Source organism: Puntigrus tetrazona, chromosome 15 (assembly GCF_018831695.1).
Source record: "Puntigrus tetrazona isolate hp1 chromosome 15, ASM1883169v1, whole genome shotgun sequence".
In the NCBI taxonomy this organism is placed as follows: domain Eukaryota; kingdom Metazoa; phylum Chordata; class Actinopteri; order Cypriniformes; family Cyprinidae; genus Puntigrus; species Puntigrus tetrazona.
Genome location: NC_056713.1, coordinates 14,515,652 through 14,533,648, shown reverse-complemented (window position 1 = coordinate 14,533,648; position 17,997 = coordinate 14,515,652). Strand labels below are relative to the sequence as shown.

At 38.3% G+C, this 17,997-nt stretch overlaps 2 protein-coding genes across 4 annotated transcripts; both read left to right on the top strand.

Annotated features, from left to right (window-relative positions):
* Window positions 1–902: 902 nt before the first annotated feature.
* wdr81 (WD repeat domain 81) lies at window positions 903–13,129 on the top strand. Of its 2 annotated transcripts, none has more exons than XM_043259643.1 (12): window positions 903–1,156; window positions 2,102–2,500; window positions 2,759–6,285; window positions 6,360–6,467; window positions 6,560–6,753; window positions 6,858–7,039; window positions 7,128–7,293; window positions 8,106–8,271; window positions 8,367–9,194; window positions 9,739–9,884; window positions 10,044–10,226; window positions 11,166–13,129. In XM_043259643.1, the coding sequence occupies exons 2-12, from the start codon at window positions 2,142–2,144 to the stop codon at window positions 11,490–11,492; spliced, it is 6,186 nt and encodes a 2,061-aa protein (XP_043115578.1). In that variant the 5' UTR covers window positions 903–1,156; window positions 2,102–2,141; the 3' UTR covers window positions 11,493–13,129. The 2 variants fall into 2 exon arrangements, with proteins under 2 accessions (XP_043115578.1, XP_043115577.1); XM_043259642.1 differs by having other exon boundaries at window positions 2,092–2,500.
* Window positions 13,130–13,386: 257 nt separating this feature from the next.
* Window positions 13,387–17,951, top strand: serpinf2b (serpin peptidase inhibitor, clade F (alpha-2 antiplasmin, pigment epithelium derived factor), member 2b). 2 transcript variants are annotated; one of them, XM_043259647.1, is made up of 10 exons: window positions 13,387–13,702; window positions 13,832–13,857; window positions 14,675–14,746; window positions 14,850–14,927; window positions 15,008–15,308; window positions 15,466–15,609; window positions 16,471–16,659; window positions 16,844–16,986; window positions 17,082–17,286; window positions 17,389–17,951. In XM_043259647.1, exons 3-10 carry the CDS (start codon window positions 14,690–14,692, stop codon window positions 17,718–17,720), a joined length of 1,449 nt encoding a protein of 482 aa, XP_043115582.1. In that variant the 5' UTR covers window positions 13,387–13,702; window positions 13,832–13,857; window positions 14,675–14,689; the 3' UTR covers window positions 17,721–17,951. The 2 variants fall into 2 exon arrangements, with proteins under 2 accessions (XP_043115582.1, XP_043115581.1); XM_043259646.1 differs by lacking the exon at window positions 13,387–13,702 and having other exon boundaries at window positions 13,715–13,857.
* Window positions 17,952–17,997: the final 46 nt, after the last annotated feature.

Sequence of the window (17,997 nt, the reverse complement as noted above, 5' to 3'; positions counted from 1 at the left end):
ATATTGCCACGATTTAACCTGTCATAAAATACATAAAATGAACATTTTGCTAGATTTAAACCATAATTAAAATTGAATGTAATGAATTGGGTGTATTTGAAAGTATTTGAAAACTGTTTTCACTCAGAAACCGGAGAACAGAATTTGCGTGAAATTTAATTAAAGAGGGTTTACCACTTCTGTACAAACCACATGCATTTGTAAATGGACATTACGCTCAAAACCTAGTTTTATAATACCAACAATTTCACATGTCACACCATAGACAAAAAGACCCATACTTTGAGTTTTAGAGTAGTTAAGGCTAATAAAATCAGAATACATGAATCTGAATATGCCGAAATTGTATAAGGTTGTATAGACTTTATACATCTTCAAGTTTTGTTTGTTTGTTTGTTTGTTTTGTGTGTATAATCTATTCATTTTTGGTGGGTCTGTGACTATGTGTTTAGAACATTAGAACAGCTCAGTTGTAAGTCTTACAACAGAATTAATAGCAGGACGCCCTCTAGTGGATTTCTCCAGGCAACAAGTTTATTTTTCGGGGTCAGCAGAATGTCGTTATGTATTAGCAGCATATCATGTGTTTATCATACGCATTAGCAAATTACAAAATGTGTACTTTATCATGCCACATGTGAATAGACCCATAATCCCATAATTATATTTTCGTGTCTTTCTTTCTTTCTTTCTTTCTTTCTTTCTTTCTTTCTTTCTTTCTTTCTTTCTTTCTTTCTTTCTTTCTTTCTTTCTTTCTTTCTCTTTTCATCTTAATCTCACTGCTCTTGTGCCCCCAAGCATTGCACTGCTCATGTCCTGGGCTACAAAATGACAATATAACTTTAACGTTATATTTTTCCCACCTTCTTTTTATGTTTTCGGGGGGACTTGTATTATGACACAATCTCGCTGACTGAGAATCACACGGTCTTGGGAGCGCACGCACGACGGTGAGAGTCACGTGAGGCTCTGAACTCAACACTATGGCTTCTGAAGACAACAAAATATTCTCGACTTCTTAGGATTTTTTTGCGAGGCTACGGTGGTTCTTAAAGTACTGTAAATTCAGTTTATACATATCGCAAACATGAGACTTGGCGTCGTGATGGCAGCTGCTCCAGAGCGCAGTTGCTGACAAGCAGCAAACAGTGCAGAGGTGAGCAGCAAAAACAACAGCTAGATAGACAGATCTTCTCTTTTCCAAGTGTTTGCTTAACGGTAGTGCTTGTGTGTTTGCATGAATGTATGCTATGTATGTGTATGTTAATGTATGCTCAGCGCTCCTTTGAATCTGTAACTTTACAAGCGAGAACTGACAGAAGTGCACTATTTCCTTGTTGTCTCTATGAGGAACTGAACAAGTAGACATGAAAAGCAGAAATCAAAATCGCTCAGCCTTTCGAGCTGATGTTTTGGATGTTGTAAATGAAGTTTATTCATTCTGTTGAAGTGTGGAAGAATACAGTCACGGGGTAACGCATGACATTTTCAGTGATGACATCAGTGCCCTCAACAGATCAGTAGTTGTTGCTATCCTGAGGATAATACGATCTGCAAGCCTTTACTGATACGTATTTTATATTGTTATTACTTTCATAATATTGGCATAACTTTCGTTTATTTGTGTAATAAAATAATTATATCGTTTTAAATGCTGTAGTTTTGTTTCCATGATTCTACAGGATTTTATTTTATATCTGTACGTCATAAACATTGCATTGAAATGTTTTTATTAGTGGTAGTGATAGTTTTAGTAATATGCATTAGTAATATGCATTGTTGCCATACAGGGGTGAGTTGATTTCTTCTGAAATGTAATATGAAACCGTACAACTTGCGTTACTATAAAAGAGTGTACTCAGTAGATTACACTTTTAAGATTACACTTTTGCACAAAGTCGTATATTATTCAAGTTTACTGTAGATAAAAAAAAAAAACTTTTCATGTGTCTCCATACAAGTTAATTTCCATTATTTATTCATTTATAATTTTTTCTATATTATCAAGAACTTATGTGTAATAGTGTGTATAGAAACTGATAGTGGTATCTTTAGTGCTTTTCTTTTAACTTCCTGTCCTGACATTTTTAGCTTTTTATAGGGATCTACAAGGGCCACAGTCTAGTTAAGCGGAAGAGATCATGGAGTGGCTAGCGCCAGCCTTGGAGAGGGACCTGGGTATTGATCAGCGGCAGACTAGACCCAGTGAGCGACCCAATGAACTGGTGGTCCTGGTCCCAACTCGATGGGTAATGGCCCTGAGAAATAAGAGAGTTACACGCTGTGCACGATACGAGTGCTTCAGCGAGGGAGAAATCTGCACTCTCCTCCAGCGCTCTCAGATGAAATTGCCATCTGGTTGGACACGCGTTTGTATCCAAGGCCTTAGAAAGCGCAAGCTAGGATACCGATTAGCCAGGGAGACCGGCTGCCATTGGGAGGGACTCTCACAGGACTCTTTCATGACTCTGATGCAGGGAGTATCCCAATCAAATTTCAGGTATAATACTTTGTCTTTTATAGATGTTTGTGTGAGAATATATAAGTCTGTTTTAATTTTGTTGATTAAAGCAATCTGTTCTCAGTCCCTGTATTCAGATGTGCAAAATGTTTATTATATATCTGATGTTAGAATTGGATATTTAATAGTGATTGCTTATTCGATATAGAATTCTTCACTGTTAATTTTATAATAACAGTTACCATTTGGTTAACTTTTTCAATCAGTGTTGACTATCCTTTTTTATTTCATTTTCAGAAATCTATGGCGTGAAGCTTACATGAATCATGTGCAACCATATGCAGATTCCATTGAGCAAACACCTGTTTTGGCCATTGACGCTGTCCGCCAAGCCTTACAAAAATTGTTTTGCTCCAGCATTATCTCAACCGATCGAGTGTCACCATCCCTCTCTCCTGCCAAAGAGAAGGACAAAGACAGCCCATTCCCATCAAACTCCTCAGCTCTTAAACAAAGTACTGACAGTTTGTGTCCAAATGTGCTACCTGCAGAATGCTTGCTGGAGTCAGAGGAGGTTCTTTATATGGTTTTCCCGTACACACAATATACTGTTCATGACATTGTCACTTACAGTCCAGCTAAGCTGGCTAACAGCCATGCTAAGATATTGTTCATTTTGTACCAACTGCTCATAGCAATGCGCGAATGTCATGCCTCAGGGCTGCTGTGTGGCGAACTCTCCTTACTTGACATTGCAGTTGATGAGCAGCTCTGCAGTCGCCTAAAGATATCTCTGGCACATTATGAAAAGTTTGGAGAGTACAGGAATTCTGTTCCACTTGCATTAGGAAGTGAAGTGCCAACAAGTGTTAGAGCAAAAGACAATCAGAGTCATAACAGTGGTGTGAGTGAACATCTTTGTCGAAATTGTCTGGATGAGCTCAAATCTCTGGTCTTAGACTGGGTTAATGGTCAAGTCAGCAACTTCCAGTATCTGATGGAATTAAACCGACTGGCGGGGAGACGTGAGGGAGACCCAAACTATCACCCAGTTTTACCTTGGGTGGTAGATTTTACTGTGCAATATGGAAGGTTTCGTGATCTCAAGAAGTCAAAATTTCGTCTGAATAAAGGTGATAAACAATTGGACTTCACATATGAAATGACCAAAGAAGCACTAGCAGCAGCTAATGGAAGTGGGGGAAGCAATTTTGCCTCAGATCTTGGTGGGCCGGTAGTACCTGGTGGCTCAGGCCAGTCAGATCACCTCCACGTTCCCCATCATATCTCAGATGTTCTGTCAGACATAACTTATTATGTCTACAAAGCTAGACAGACACCCAAATCTGTCCTGTGCAGCCATGTTCGTTCTCAATGGGAGCCTAATGAATATCCGGCTAGCATGGAACGTATTCAGAGTTGGACCCCAGATGAATGCATCCCAGAGTTTTACACAGATCCATCAATATTCCACTCCATTCACCCAGACATGCCCGACCTTGATATACCTCCATGGTGTAACTCTTACGAAGAGTTTATTGCTGTGCATAGACAACTGCTAGAGAGTCGAGAAGTGTCTCAACAGTTGCATCACTGGATTGACCTAACATTTGGCTATAAGTTGTCAGGTAAAGAAGCCGTTAAAGCTAAGAATGTGTGCTTACACTTGGTGGATAACCACACTCATCTCACCAGCTATGGAGTTGTGCAATTGTTTGACCACCCTCACCCACCTCGTCTTGCACCTTACCAGTATTCACCTCCAAAGCCTCCCCACTTTGGGCCTGTCAACATAACAACCTGGCAGATTCCACCACTTGAAAACACAATGGATGGTGTGGATGGACTGGTCCCAGAAACAACAGGATGCGAATCCAGTGGTTGGTCAGTTGTAGGCCGGGACGAGGAGCTTGAGCAAGCAATGGAAGCCCTTGACTTAAGTGGCTCGTCATCATCTAATTCCGTTCCAGTCCCTTTGGCTGGTGCTGCTGGTGGAAAGACCAGTGGAGAGAGTATTGCTATGGCTGTGTCTCCTTCGCATGGTTCTTTCCCTGGTGAAACACCTGGAAATGTCACAAATACGCTAGGATCAGGTATTAGAGCATCCATGCTTCACAGAGCATCGTCTGTTGGTAAAAGGCCAGAAGCTTCTAATTTTGAGGATTTTAAAATAAGCCTGCCAGAGGGATTTAAACCTCTGCAGCCTTTGGAAGAGTTAGAAAAGGTCAACAACTTCTTGGTGAAAGGTCTACACTGTCAAGCCCAGCATACTATGACTCTTGACATAAACAAGAAAGACTTGAGACCTGTACTGAAAGTTGCTCTGTCATTTACAGATCTTTTGCAGAGAGATATACAAGCCTTAGGTGTTCTCATTGCTGAAATCTTTTATTCGTCCAAACTGCGGGGGCTGAGACCTGGAACACATCTGAGTGATCGATTTCAAGCAGTGTTGAAGCTGTGCTCTGCAAATTTTCGAGATGTTCCACTACCACTCCATCATGCACTAGAGTCACTTTTGCAGGTCCACAAACATTGCTCTAAGACAGAAACATTCAGCATACACCCGGAAGGACTACCATATCTATTCAAATATGACCCTATATGTGAGGGTCTCCCACCACCAAACCCCTGGCAATTGCTTAGTCCTGTTCTCTCCCCTCTACCCTTTCCAGCATATTTCCCAACATTGCACAGATTCATATTTTCCTACCACTCCAAAATGGAGTCCATTAACAGTGTTCAGGGCCGTGACATTGTGTTCCACTTATGGCAACAGCTGGAGACACTTCTCAAGGACAACATAAATGCAGAAGGCCTTGAGATTCTTCTGCCCTTTGTTCTCTCTTTAATGTCAGAGGAGTCCACTGCTGTTTATGCTGCCTGGTACTTATTTGAGCCTGTGTCCAGGGTTCTTGGACCTCGCAATGCCTCCAAGTACTTACTAAAGCCTCTGGTTGGTGTGTACGAGAATCCTAGATGCCTTCGAGGCCGCTTCTACCTCTACACTGATTGCTTTGTGCTGCAGCTTATTGTAAGACTGGGTTTGCAAGCCTTTCTTTCCAGCCTTCTTCCACATGTTCTGCAGGTCATCACAGGCTTTGAAAGCTGCAATACAGCTGCAGGGACTGATTGGGAGGGCTTGAAAGTTTTAAGGGGAGCTGCTGGTGCCTTGGATGAGGAAGAGGAGGACTATGAGTGTGAAGATGGGAGGTCAGCTACTGCCATATCATCTGGCAAAGTAGGAGGAGGCAGTGGAGGTGGTAGTGGAGGTGTTGGTGGAGACCAAGGACTTGTGGATTACTCCTCAGGCATCAGTCTCAATGACCAGGTTTTTCTGACTGAAGGTGAGGACTTTCAAAATGGATTTTATGTGAATAATAGTGCATCTGGGGCAACAATGGCGCTAGGCAACAAACAGCAGAACCAAAGCCTAGCAAACAAAGATCAAGACCAGGAATCTCTCAGTGTGGGGAAACTGAGTGACAAGAGCAGTGCTAGTGAGGTGTCCGTTGGCGACCGTGCAAGTTTAAAGTCTGCTGACAGCAGTCAGGACCTAAAACAAGCTAGTGATGGTGAGGATGGTGGAGAGCTTGAGGATGAGGAGACAGTGGAAGACAGAGAAAATACAGTGCAAAGGGTACCCAGTCTAGAGATGACTCTTTCAGTTTGCACAGAGGAGTCTGAGGCAACCGTGGCCACCCTTGAGGGAGACGTCATGAATGGAATTGTGCAAGAAGATGCAGAGAAAAACATGGATGAAGAAGACACTGAGCATGATCCATTAGAAGACTCTGAGGAAAAAGAACACAAGATACTTTTAGGTAAGTCAAAACAGATATTTTTGGTAATTTTTGTGAATTTTATACAATAACAAAAAATACATTGTGTTTTCCAGACACTGTTTGCAAAACTGTCAGATGGCTGTCTGCAAAACTGGGGCCAACATTGACATCTCGATTCATAGCTAGGAACCTGCTAAGACTTCTTACTACATGTTACATAGGTATAATATCTGAACTGCATACACTTTTATTTGGTGGTTTTAGCTTTGTGTGTATCATCGCCGTTATAATAAATATTTTTTTTCTCTTTAAGGTCTTGACAAGCACCAGTTCATGCTCTCTTCAAATGAGGAAAATAGCCTTGAGAGTGTAGGAAGTGTATATGAGAAAAAGCCAGTGGTTGGTGACCAGACTGCACGGCCAGTTCTTGAGTGTCTTATTTACATAGCACATCTCTATGGAGAACCAGTCTTGACTTACCAATATCTACCCTACATTGGTTACCTGGTAACTTGGAAATTTCTGAATCTCGCCGATTACCAGTTCTGCTTGTAAAATGACTTTTTCTTTATAGATTTTTACATAAAATTTTACTTCCTGGAAACTTGCAGGTCTCTCCACCTTCTTCTTGTCGTTTGAACACTCGAAAGGAGGCAGGGCTTTTGGGTGCTGTGGTGCTTACTCAGAAGATTATAGTGTTCCTGTCAGACACCACTCTAATGGATATGCTGATGAAGATTAACCAGGAGGTTCTGTTGCCTCTGCTGGATTTGTTAACATCAACTAAGATGGGGTAAAAACTTACATATAGCACATCAGTCATAGTTAGGAAATGTGGCAGCTTAGAGCTGTCCCATCACTTTTTTCCCCTCTGTGTTCAGCTTTCCTAGTGGAGTGCAGACTCGTTCCGCTGTGTGTCTAAAGACTCTGAGCCTCATGGCACTGATCTGTTTGCGGATTGGCCGAGAGATGGTACAGCAGCACATGGCAGAAACCCTCTCCAGGTTCTTCCAGGTTTTCTCCTTGCTGCAGTGTCTACAAAATCAGGTAACCAAAGAAAAATTAAATATTATAATTCTATTATATTATTATAGAATTATAATATTATACAATTAAAATACAATATTGTATAATGTATATTTCAGTCTTTGTTGTTTTCTATGGTGTTGCATGCTTTATCAATATCATATTTCTAATTGAATGATATTATATAGAGGCTTTTTTGTTTATCTAAATATTGAATATTTAATTGCTCGTACTTCATCTATTTTTACATTTAACCTTTACCATCATATAACGCTTACATAAAGTTAATCTTTAAAAACTATTTAATTTGAACATTTTACAACATGGTTAGGTTAGTGAGGTTACTCTTATGCACATCTTACAACAGTATGCTGTTTTCATACTTTAGGTTAAAATGTTTTTAACAGTTGGCTTTAATTTTTTTAAATGTTTATTTGGTTTAATTTAACAAATACATTTTAATATTGTTCATTTCTATTTATTTTTATACATTTGTTTAGTTTGTTGTATATGGGTCTTTCTGACAGTTTAGTAAAACTTTTATGTACAGTAATGTTAAAACATTTTGGGTTCTTTTTGAAGGACATCTCTTATGGTCACCAAGGTTACATTCATTTAATACATTTTAAATTTAGCGTCAGATGATCCTTTGGAAATCATTCTAATTAAATGTCTTTAATCTACAGTCATTAAACATTTTCATGATTAAAGTAATTGTCTTTTAAAAAATTCTAGTATACTTTGGTATTAATGCTTGGCCGAAATAGTTATATTAGATCCATAAACAACTAAATCATTACTTTATGATTAAAACTAATTTTCTTTATGTGCAGATGGGAAGTGCCCCACGTAGGGAGGTTGGAGACAGCACATACTTGGACATGTGCATTCCAGATGGAACTGAGATTACTTGTGAGCTTGGGGTTTTAGAGGAACTTCAGGCTGTGTTTAATCCTGAAATGGCTTATGCTTCTTATATTCCTTTCTACTGTCTTATTGGTAAGATTTATTTTGGTTAGCCTTTAAGCACTGAAAAATGTGTTCCTATTCATCTTCATTAGCTGAGCTGTGTATACTTTACTTTTTCTTTGCAGGTGATGCAGCGATTCGCAAACTAGTTATGAATCATGAGCTAGTTTGGAGTCTGGCTCAATCATTTCATGAACGAGCAAGTCCAGGTAGCCCAGAAACTAACCCTGCTGGAGGTCAGAAAACTACTGTTATGGGTGTTTCACCTAGCATGGGCCGTCAGATGGGTCGTAGTCCTTTCCCTGCACCTTCGTCCACTTCCACACCACTAGGTGGAGACATCCTGCCTGAGTCAGGAACATTTGGCAGTCATCTGGTGGGAAACCGTATCCAGGTACCCCGGGACACTGAAGCCTGTGGGAGTCCTAACTTGTCTTCTTTGGAAACATGGACACGGCCATATGGTAGCAATGCACCTCAGATGAGTCTAGCCACCACTGCACTTTCCTCAGCTGGACCCTCTTTCTCTCACTCCTCATACTCTTGGGTCCTGGGACCCACTCCGGAGGACAGTGCATTGAAACAGGACCTCCCACGCAGCAGTCGCTCCTTGCAGGGTAATTGGCTTGCATACTGGCAGTATGAGATTGGTCTTAACCAGCAGGACTCGCATTTCCACTTCCACCAGATCCGTCTCCAGAGTTTCTTGGGTCATTCGGGCACAGCAAAATGCCTGGCACCACTAGCAGGGGAGGACTACTTCCTGTCTGGAAGTAAAGACAAAACGGTGAGGCTGTGGCCGCTTTATAACCACGGTGATGGCACACGAGAGGTCGAACCCCGACTCATCTACACAGACCACCGCAAATCTGTCTTTTATGTTGGCCAGCTAGAGGCCTCACAGGAAGTGGTGAGCTGTGATGGTACTGTGCATCTCTGGGATCAATTCACAGGTAAGAGAATAACAAAACTGTTAATTTGAGCTTTTTACAGTATAATAGTAACTGTGCTTTTGTGGCATAGGATAGGTTATTTTGTATGATTAATATTTTTTTACAGTTAAAAATTTACGGATCAGTAAGGTATATATTTTCAAATTAATACTGTTATTCAGATGCTGTATTTTTTTGTTTTATTCTTTAAAGAATCCTAAAAAAATAAACGTATTACAGTGTGATGACTGGAGTAATGGCTGATGAAAATTCAGCTTGAGATAAGCAATTACATTAAAATAGAAAGCACCTATTTAACTTTTTAGGAATATTTTGCAATGTTGCTGTTTTCACTGCTTTTCTGTATTAAAGAAATTTTAATTTGGTGAACATAGAGATGTCAAAATAAAATAATCCAGTAATTAAATAAAACATTTATGCATTACTACAAATTTCACTACAGATAATGCTTATATATTCTTATATACATTGCATTTTGGCTGTGTCTGTCAGACCAACAGTTTTTACATAATTTCTTGTTTTGCCCTCTTCTTCACATGGCTAGGTAAGAATGTTCGTTGTTATGAAGCTCTGGACGGGAAGAACCCCATCACGGCCGTCACCACTATGCCTGCTCCTCACTGCAGTGTAGTGTTTGCTAGTGCAGACTCTGTGCTGCGTTTCATAGACGCACGCAAACCTGGTTTGCAGGTATTGCTCAGTCCTATTTCATCAATACATGTTATGTTACAATTTATTTTCCAATATGTTTTTTTTTTTTTTTTTTTTTTTATCAAGACCAGGCTGGTTTTTATTTATTCTTTCCTGCAAAGATTACCAGTAAGGACCCAGTTTTTTCTCTGTTGACAGCACGAGTTCCGTCTGGCCTACAGTAACATGAGCGCTGGCCTGATTCGTTGCCTGGCTGTCAGTCCGAACGGACGCACTGTGGCGGCAGGCTTCTCCACTGGATTCATAGTACTGCTGGATGCAAGGACGGGTCTGGTGCTAAGAGGCTGGCCCGGTCACGAGGGGGATATACTGCAAATGAAAGTGAGTATGCATGCCTTGGTTAATGTGTAATGCAAGACGTGCATCTGACTTGCTGTTTTTTGATGTTGTAGATCACATACTGTATTTATTTTGAATGTTAAGTTATGGACGCACAGGGTTTTTAAACTTTGCTGGAACAAGCAACACTTTTAGAAATTTGTGTTTTATCACTAGTTCTTAGTCCACATTTACAGGATAAGTATGTGTATAATCATATCTTAGAATAAAACAGGAATAATTATAGGATTAGCTAGATTCCTATATTTGTTTTGGTGTCGTGATTCACATCTGCATTTGACATTTCAGTATGAGTAAAAGTTGTACCCTGTTGTTTTGTTCAGATGCAGTCAACAAGGGACTAGAACTAAGCAAACTTTATTTAACCCTGATTTGTAGGGTCAAAGGTCTGTCTCTGCCACCAGAGGCCCATGTTTGGGCAAATATAGACACGAGTTACTCATTAGGACAAAATCTATGAGCTATGCAGATTGCTGCACAATTACTTTTATTATTTGTGACTATCAGGAAATGGATCAACTTTGTAGGGCTCAACAGTAAGGATGTCCTGCCTGTCCCAGGGCCATTGTGAAGGAGTTTCAGGCTGCTGCTTTATTAATATAATATTTACGTAATTGTTGCATATTCTGCTCATTAGTAAAATTTAGTTTAAATTTAGTTAATTTAGTTAAAATTAGTAAAAAAAAAAAAAAAAAAAAAAAAAAAAAAAAAAATATATATATATATATATATATATATATATATATATATATATATATATATATATATATATATATATATACAGAGAGAGAGAGAGAGATTTTAATGATTTATAAATAACATACAAAAGAAATAGTACTTTGAAGTACTTGTCTGGTTATATGTAGATACTTCTCCATCTGTTTGTTACTGACAATGATTTTTATGTCTATCATTTTGTAGGCAGCAGAGGGCAATTTGCTGATTAGTTCTTCGTCAGACCACACACTGACTGTTTGGAAAGATGTGGAGCACAAGCCACTCCATCAGTACAGGACTCCATCCGACCCCATTCATGCATTTGATCTTTATGGTGCTGAGATTGTGGCAGGCACTGTTGCTAACAAGATCGGGGTGTACTCCATTTTGGACAGCACGGCCAACCTGGTGGGATCCACCAAGCTTAGTACAGAGAACTTCCGTGGGACTCTCACAAGTCTGTCCGTGTTGCCTACTAAGAGGCTTTTGCTGCTCGGCTCTGACAATGGTGCCATCAGGCTGCTGGCTTAATATAGCTAGTGTTGCTTTTTCAGAAAATTATATTCCTCGTGCCACCTTTGGCTCCTTTCCCAGAATGAAACGATCTTGCCAACCATGCACAAAGAAACCTGTTTCAGTCGTAGAAGGAGCAAGCCTGATATTTCCATTTTAAACTGGCTAATAGAGAACTTAAAACCTCACTCTTTAGTAAGTGACCAAAACTGAATATTGCCTCAGATTCATACAATCAAAAGAATTGTCTTTTATATTATTTTTAGGGTTCATGTGATATAACTGCACTAGCTGCTTTGTATGTAATAATTAACTCTGTGAATTCTCTTCAAAAAAGTCAAACGAATGGATTGCATGAGATGAGCTGCTCAGGAAAGTTCAAGTGTGGTTCTAGTGTAGCGTTTACACTTTCCATTAGATGAGTGAAATCACCAAAAACAACACTGTGGGAATCACAGGTTAGTCTTAAGTTGATCATATCATATGATTCGATTCACCAGACTTGCTCAGCAACTATGCAGTATTCATGGTAGACCTTAGTGCACCATGTTTGGCACTTTTTTTTCTATATTACGCAGTACATCTTTTCATCCACATCAATGAAGCATATTGAACAAGCAAATGTGAGTCCAAGTAGACTTCATTCTGTTACTGTACACCGATTGAGAGTGTAAACACCTAATATGCAACGGGACGGTCCTTAATCCTTAATTTGGACCTTCTGATATTTAAAATATATCTAATGACTATATAGATCAATTTGATGCTGTATTAACCTTGATGATGTAGTAATTAATTTGTCACCTCAACCCCAGGTCAAGCAACATGTTACATTTTACACACTGTATGTATGTTTGTATATACATACGCATTTATTTTTATATATATATATATATATATATATATATATATATATATATATATATATATATATATATATATATATATATATATATATCTTTGTTGAGCCTAATGCTTACTATCTAAAAGAATACTTTTATGCAACATCCTTTAATAGATACAAACTAGAAACTAACTATTTAATTTATTGCTGGGATGCTTTATGTAAAACATTATCATCTCCAAACATTCCAGTTATATAATGTTTAAATATTTAATGAGAATTTATTCAGATTACTAAAACATAAGTTACTGTCGCTCTAATTCAGCACGATAACCCACTATTTGTCAGGTTTGGAAAATTGGCTTGTGGATTATGAGTTCTAATATGAATTCATGCCTTTATTATTTTGTGTCGAAACAAGCTTACTAGTGTTATAATGTTCATTTTGAAAAGCACATTATTTTATGTTACTAAGTAGAGGATTGTAGTGAATCCTATATGGCCAGACAATTTGGAAAAGTGGATGTGGCTTTATATCTGAAAGTATTTAAAAATGCAATTGGTTTGTATTTTACTCCTCAAACAGCTGATGATTTTGATGGTTCATCCTGAAGACGATGTCTGTTTGAGATTGACATCTGTCTGATGTACAGTAACACAAGCAACACTCTTTGTCTTGACATTGGCCATTGCTCTTTTGTATTTCATTGCGAGGATTTTTCTTTTTTACTTTTAAACTGTGACCTTTTTTCTATATGCTCACTAAAACGAACCTTTTCAATGATTTAAAGTAAAAGAAATTGATCACAAATGTGTCTTTTTTTATTTTATTATGCTATTTTTTGGGGGATCTGGAAAAACTTGGTGATTGCTGACCTACTCGTTTATGAATGAGGAAGAATGGTTCGTTTGCTCTGTGGATTTTTGTGGAAGCTGAGTACCCAACGGAGAGGTTACTCTGATAGGACAAAGTCCATTTAAGTGTTTGCAACACACTGGCTTTCAACTGCTCTCAATTTAGAGATCTTGGCATGTGCTTGCGGATGACCCAAGGTAATGGTGGAGTCTGGCACTGGATTGTTTGTCTGGCATATAAGAAAGCAATATAAAAGCCCTCTATTCAATAACGGTCTATATTAATCTCAGCATTGGCAGCGCTGACTTGTCATCTCCTTCTCATTTATGTGCAGTTTTTCTTGTGCAGCGTGTTTACTCATATTCAGTATCTCACATGCACTGTCAGCAGTGAGTTTATTTAGCTCGGCAAACTATACAGTACCAGTTTATAACCTACTTCATTCAAAGTCTTCAAAGATCCACGAATCTACACACTTGAGTTTGATGTTTGACCCCAAGGTCTCTCAATATTTACATCTATGAAGAGGTAGGTCTAAGAGCTATATGAGGTAAAGATCAATGAAAGTTGAAATGTAACTGCCTGCTCTGAGACTGCCAACCCCTACAGCAAAGAATTTTCCCATTGCCTATTTTGTGTGTTTCTTTCCCGAATCAGGGCTGGATCCGCTGGAGATTTGCACGGTAAGCTCTTAGTTTTGTTTGTTCTCATACATTCTCGCCATAAATAATTGTTTGCAATATATTACGTAGATACTGTGTCAAAATAAATATATGTTTAATCCATTGCAAGCTCTTTTTGATTGTAAATATGTACACTTCATCTTTCGTTTGTGTATTTTATAAATGTAATTCCCAGTAATCACAAATAATTCCCACAATAATGTTTTGATAAAACATTTAACAAAGCATAATTTGTGTCGACCAGAAAATTGATTAGTAGTAATGGTGAAACATTTCCATAAATACACTTGTTATTTTAAAAACTATTTTTTTCTGCCATCTAGATGTATTTAACCTGTAGCTTTAAAAGAATTTAAAAAGATTGACCCTGGGATTATGCAACAGTTGACAGACCTTTAGCCATGTGAAGATTTTATTGATTATTTGACTGAATAATTTGTTAAATCTGTAAGTTTAAAAAACAATCCACATGAAATTAGAGGCATTATTTAGAGAATATATTGGTATATGAATTATGGATTTCTGTGCAAGTGAGGGACAAATTAGTTTTTAGACAGTTTCTATCAAAAATAATATATTGATTAAAATGTGTGTTCTATTTCTATTTCTTCTAAACAATCTGATCTGATGAAATGCATCCAATATTTGTAATAATGTATCATTTTGTATTAATGGATATAACATGTTTTATCTAATGTCAATTTATAATACGTAAAATGGAAAGAGTAATTTTGGTACAAACGACCAATGACCAGGCAGTGATCAATGCCAGATCATCATTTATTCTGTACAAATTGTGCTGTTCTTTCCTTTTTAGACTAACTTCTAGAACATGAACTTGTGTTTTCTGGCATTCCTCCTCCTCTGTTACGCCAAGCAAGGCTGGACGGTAAAGCACTCCACTGATCTTATGCCGTTTATTTTTTTCCCCGAAATGATTTAATTGCATTTGTAATAAATGATTAGCCATAAATTGCTCCTCGTCACTGCAGGAAGATGCGATTGAACCAGAGGATGGAGCGGAGCCTTTAATTCCTCTCATCCCACTGATTCCTAGTAAACCCATATCAGTAAGAAGCCACAATATTATATTCTTGACGGTATATGCATGTTTAGTCTTTTGACACTCCAATCGCCTCGTCCCTCTCAGGATTTGAAGGGCACTCTTGACCCCAGAATCATAACCATAGCAGAAGCACTCACAGTTTCACCAGATGGCCTAGAAGCAGATCCTTCAGCCTCTCCTGGGCAGAAAGAAGGCTCCTCTGAGGAGGACCTTGATTCTGTCTGTGATGGGGACATGACCAGCCAACAGATTAAGCGGACCGCAGGCAACGGCATTCTGAAGCTTGGCCTTTGGTTCTTGGAAAACTTGAAGCCTAGTCCAGAGCAGCCCAATGTCATCATTTCCCCTCTTAGCTTGTCAGTAGCACTCTCGCAGCTCGCACTGGGTAAGTCTAATGAAAAACAGACTCGAAGAATAACAAATGTTTTGGTTTACGTTCAATATGGAGTTTCTTTCTTTGTTTGACATCCATTCATTTGCGCAAATTTAGTGCTATTATATCTGTCACAATAAGACAATGTTGTTGTCTATGCGAATCTTAGGAGCAACAAATGAGACAGAAGAGCTGCTTTTACAGCACCTGCACGCGGATGCACTGCCATGCTACCACACTGCCCTCAGCAGCCTCCTGCGCGACTTCCGCAAAAGGAGCCTGTCTGTCGCCAGCCGCATCTATCTGCAAACTGGTGAGAATCTCACCATCAAACAGATATATTGTCTTGGAGGTTGAAAGTTGGGATTTTTATATGCAAATGATGATCATTTACTGTATTTTTATTAATGGACAAACACAAAAAACAAGCGGCTGATTTTACATTTTAAAGCTGAAACTTTTTTGTTTGCTGTTATTTGAAGAGTTGAGTTGTGTTGCTCTTTGCGTCACAAACATTAACCTTACTTTGCATAAAGTGCTGATAAAATGTTTTCATAGCTCAGTGTATACATTTTAATAAAATATTTGAGCCGATATATTATATCTCTTACTATCTTTTATAGTTATTGTCCATGTGACAGCATTGGTGCATAGGCTATCTTATAAAATAAATACAAATATATAGCAGAGAAAATATGTTTTTAAATTTGTTGTTTAAATACTTTATTAGTAATAATTTTTGCTGTAGGTCAGATTTAGTAACGGGTGTTTAAGTAAACAAAAACCTTTAAAAAGCAAAAATATATTGTTTCAGCGAGGTTTTTCAGACGATGTCATGAACAACTCTGTTCTGTTTGAAGTACCATCGCCAAGCCTTGAATTTGTAACTTTAATTTAACTAATTCATCTTATGTTATTAAAAAAAACATTTGCCAATTGATTCTAACTAAAATCTCTGGGGTTAGTGCTTAATATTTCCACAGTCTTTTCTCTATTAATCAATGAATATTGACTAATCTTAAGTGAGCTTGAGTTACGAAATTAATGAATATGTTCCACTAATGAATGACATCCAGAAAATACCTCTCTCTCTGTTTTTTTAAATATGATTGGAATGTTTTGAATTTATTGCCATATTACGCAAAGCTATGAATGGTTTTCTCTTTTCCCTTAGGATTTCAAGCAAAACAGAACTTTATGGAAAATTCTCAGAAACTGTATGACTCCGAGCCGGCCACACTGACTGATGTTAAGGACATTAACGAATGGGTTAAGAAAGTCACAAATGGGCACATCTCAGAGTTTTTGTCCAGTCTGCCTCTCAGCACTGTTATGATGCTCATCAACGCCATGCATTACAAAGGTCAGAACAAACACCTGTTACCAGCATGTATTTCACAATTTCCTCTTTTACACTAGCGAGTAACATCAGAGGATTTGCGTTACTCAGATCTGTTGCATTATTGTTCCCTTGTTATTTCACAAGTGCAAATCGATCGAAGGACAACAGAAGACTAAATACTAAAGTCTAATTTTCTCTCTCACAGGAGAGTGGCTTACTCGTTTTGACCCTCACTTCACCTCCACTGAGCTCTTCTACATAGATGAAAACCAGATTGTTAATGTGGATATGATGCTTGGGCCAAAGTATCCTCTCAGCGTTTTCACCCACCATGAGCTGGATGCCCAGGTTACTGTCTTTTAAGATACTTCTTTATAAATAGCCCTGATTAAGTCTCTATTTCTCAATGCTGAGCATTGTTACTCGCTATCTGTTCCCTATAGATTGCTCGATTCCCCTTTAAAGGTGACAAGAGTCTACTAGTAATAATGCCAACATCTGGACAGGTGAATGTATCAGCTATTGCGGCTAAGCTCAATATCTCAGATCTTTACCATCGATTACCACGAGAAAGAAACATGCAGGTCAAGCTCCCAAAATTCAAACTTGACTTCAAACAGGACCTTCAAGAAGCCATGACAAACATGGGTAATATATTTTGCATCTGACTCATTATTACAATCACAATGGATTCAAAACCATCTACTTAATTTTATATATTAACAAAAATGTAATTCTACTCCAATTCAGGTCTAGGACTACTGTTTAGTCGTCCAAAGCTGGACCGCATCTCTGAGGACTCCTTGTTTGTGTCCAGTGTACAGCATATGTCCAGTATTGAAATAAACGAAGAAGGGGCAGAGGCAGTGGCAGCAACAAGCGTGATCATCTCACGTTCTAACCCTTCATTTACTGTCAACCAGCCATTTTTCTTTGCCCTAATCGATGACTTAAGTCAAACGCCATTCTTCTTGGGGGTAATTTCCAACCCAAACCCTGGAGCATCCACTATGGTCACAAACCCTGGCAATTCAGATAAAGATAATGACAAACCACACTCTTTCGATATTCCTCCAAAGTAGATTGTTTTCATACATTTAGCAGAACGAGTGCGTAAGTTGTTTGTTGACTGCGTAGTTGGTCCCCACTAGGAGGCAAATTAAGGACATATTAATTCTAGCAGATAATTTGAAATGGCTTTCCCCATGTAAATTAATGTTGTTCTAAATATCTCAATCTTTGTTTAGAAAGTCATGATTTATTTTTATTTTTTTGGTTTGTTTGTTTTATAATTAAAGAAATTTGACCAGAAATTCCAAGTTTCATTATTTTATTTTTTTTTGTGAGGTTTAGTTAAAT

Bases quoted from the DNA above. Each gene is read 5' to 3' on its own strand.
- wdr81 (XM_043259643.1), top strand. From the start codon at position 2,142: ATGGAGTGGCTAGCGCCAGCCTTGGAGAGGGACCTGGGTATTGATCAG. The intron at 6,468-6,559 runs GTATAATATCTG...TTTCTCTTTAAG, and splicing joins TCTTACTACATGTTACATAG to GTCTTGACAAGCACCAGTTC. The intron at 7,040-7,127 runs GTAAAAACTTAC...CTCTGTGTTCAG, and splicing joins TTAACATCAACTAAGATGGG to CTTTCCTAGTGGAGTGCAGA.
- serpinf2b (XM_043259647.1), top strand. From the start codon at position 14,690: ATGAACTTGTGTTTTCTGGCATTCCTCCTCCTCTGTTACGCCAAGCAA. The intron at 16,987-17,081 runs GTTACTGTCTTT...TGTTCCCTATAG, and splicing joins ACCATGAGCTGGATGCCCAG to ATTGCTCGATTCCCCTTTAA. The intron at 17,287-17,388 runs GTAATATATTTT...ACTCCAATTCAG, and splicing joins AGAAGCCATGACAAACATGG to GTCTAGGACTACTGTTTAGT.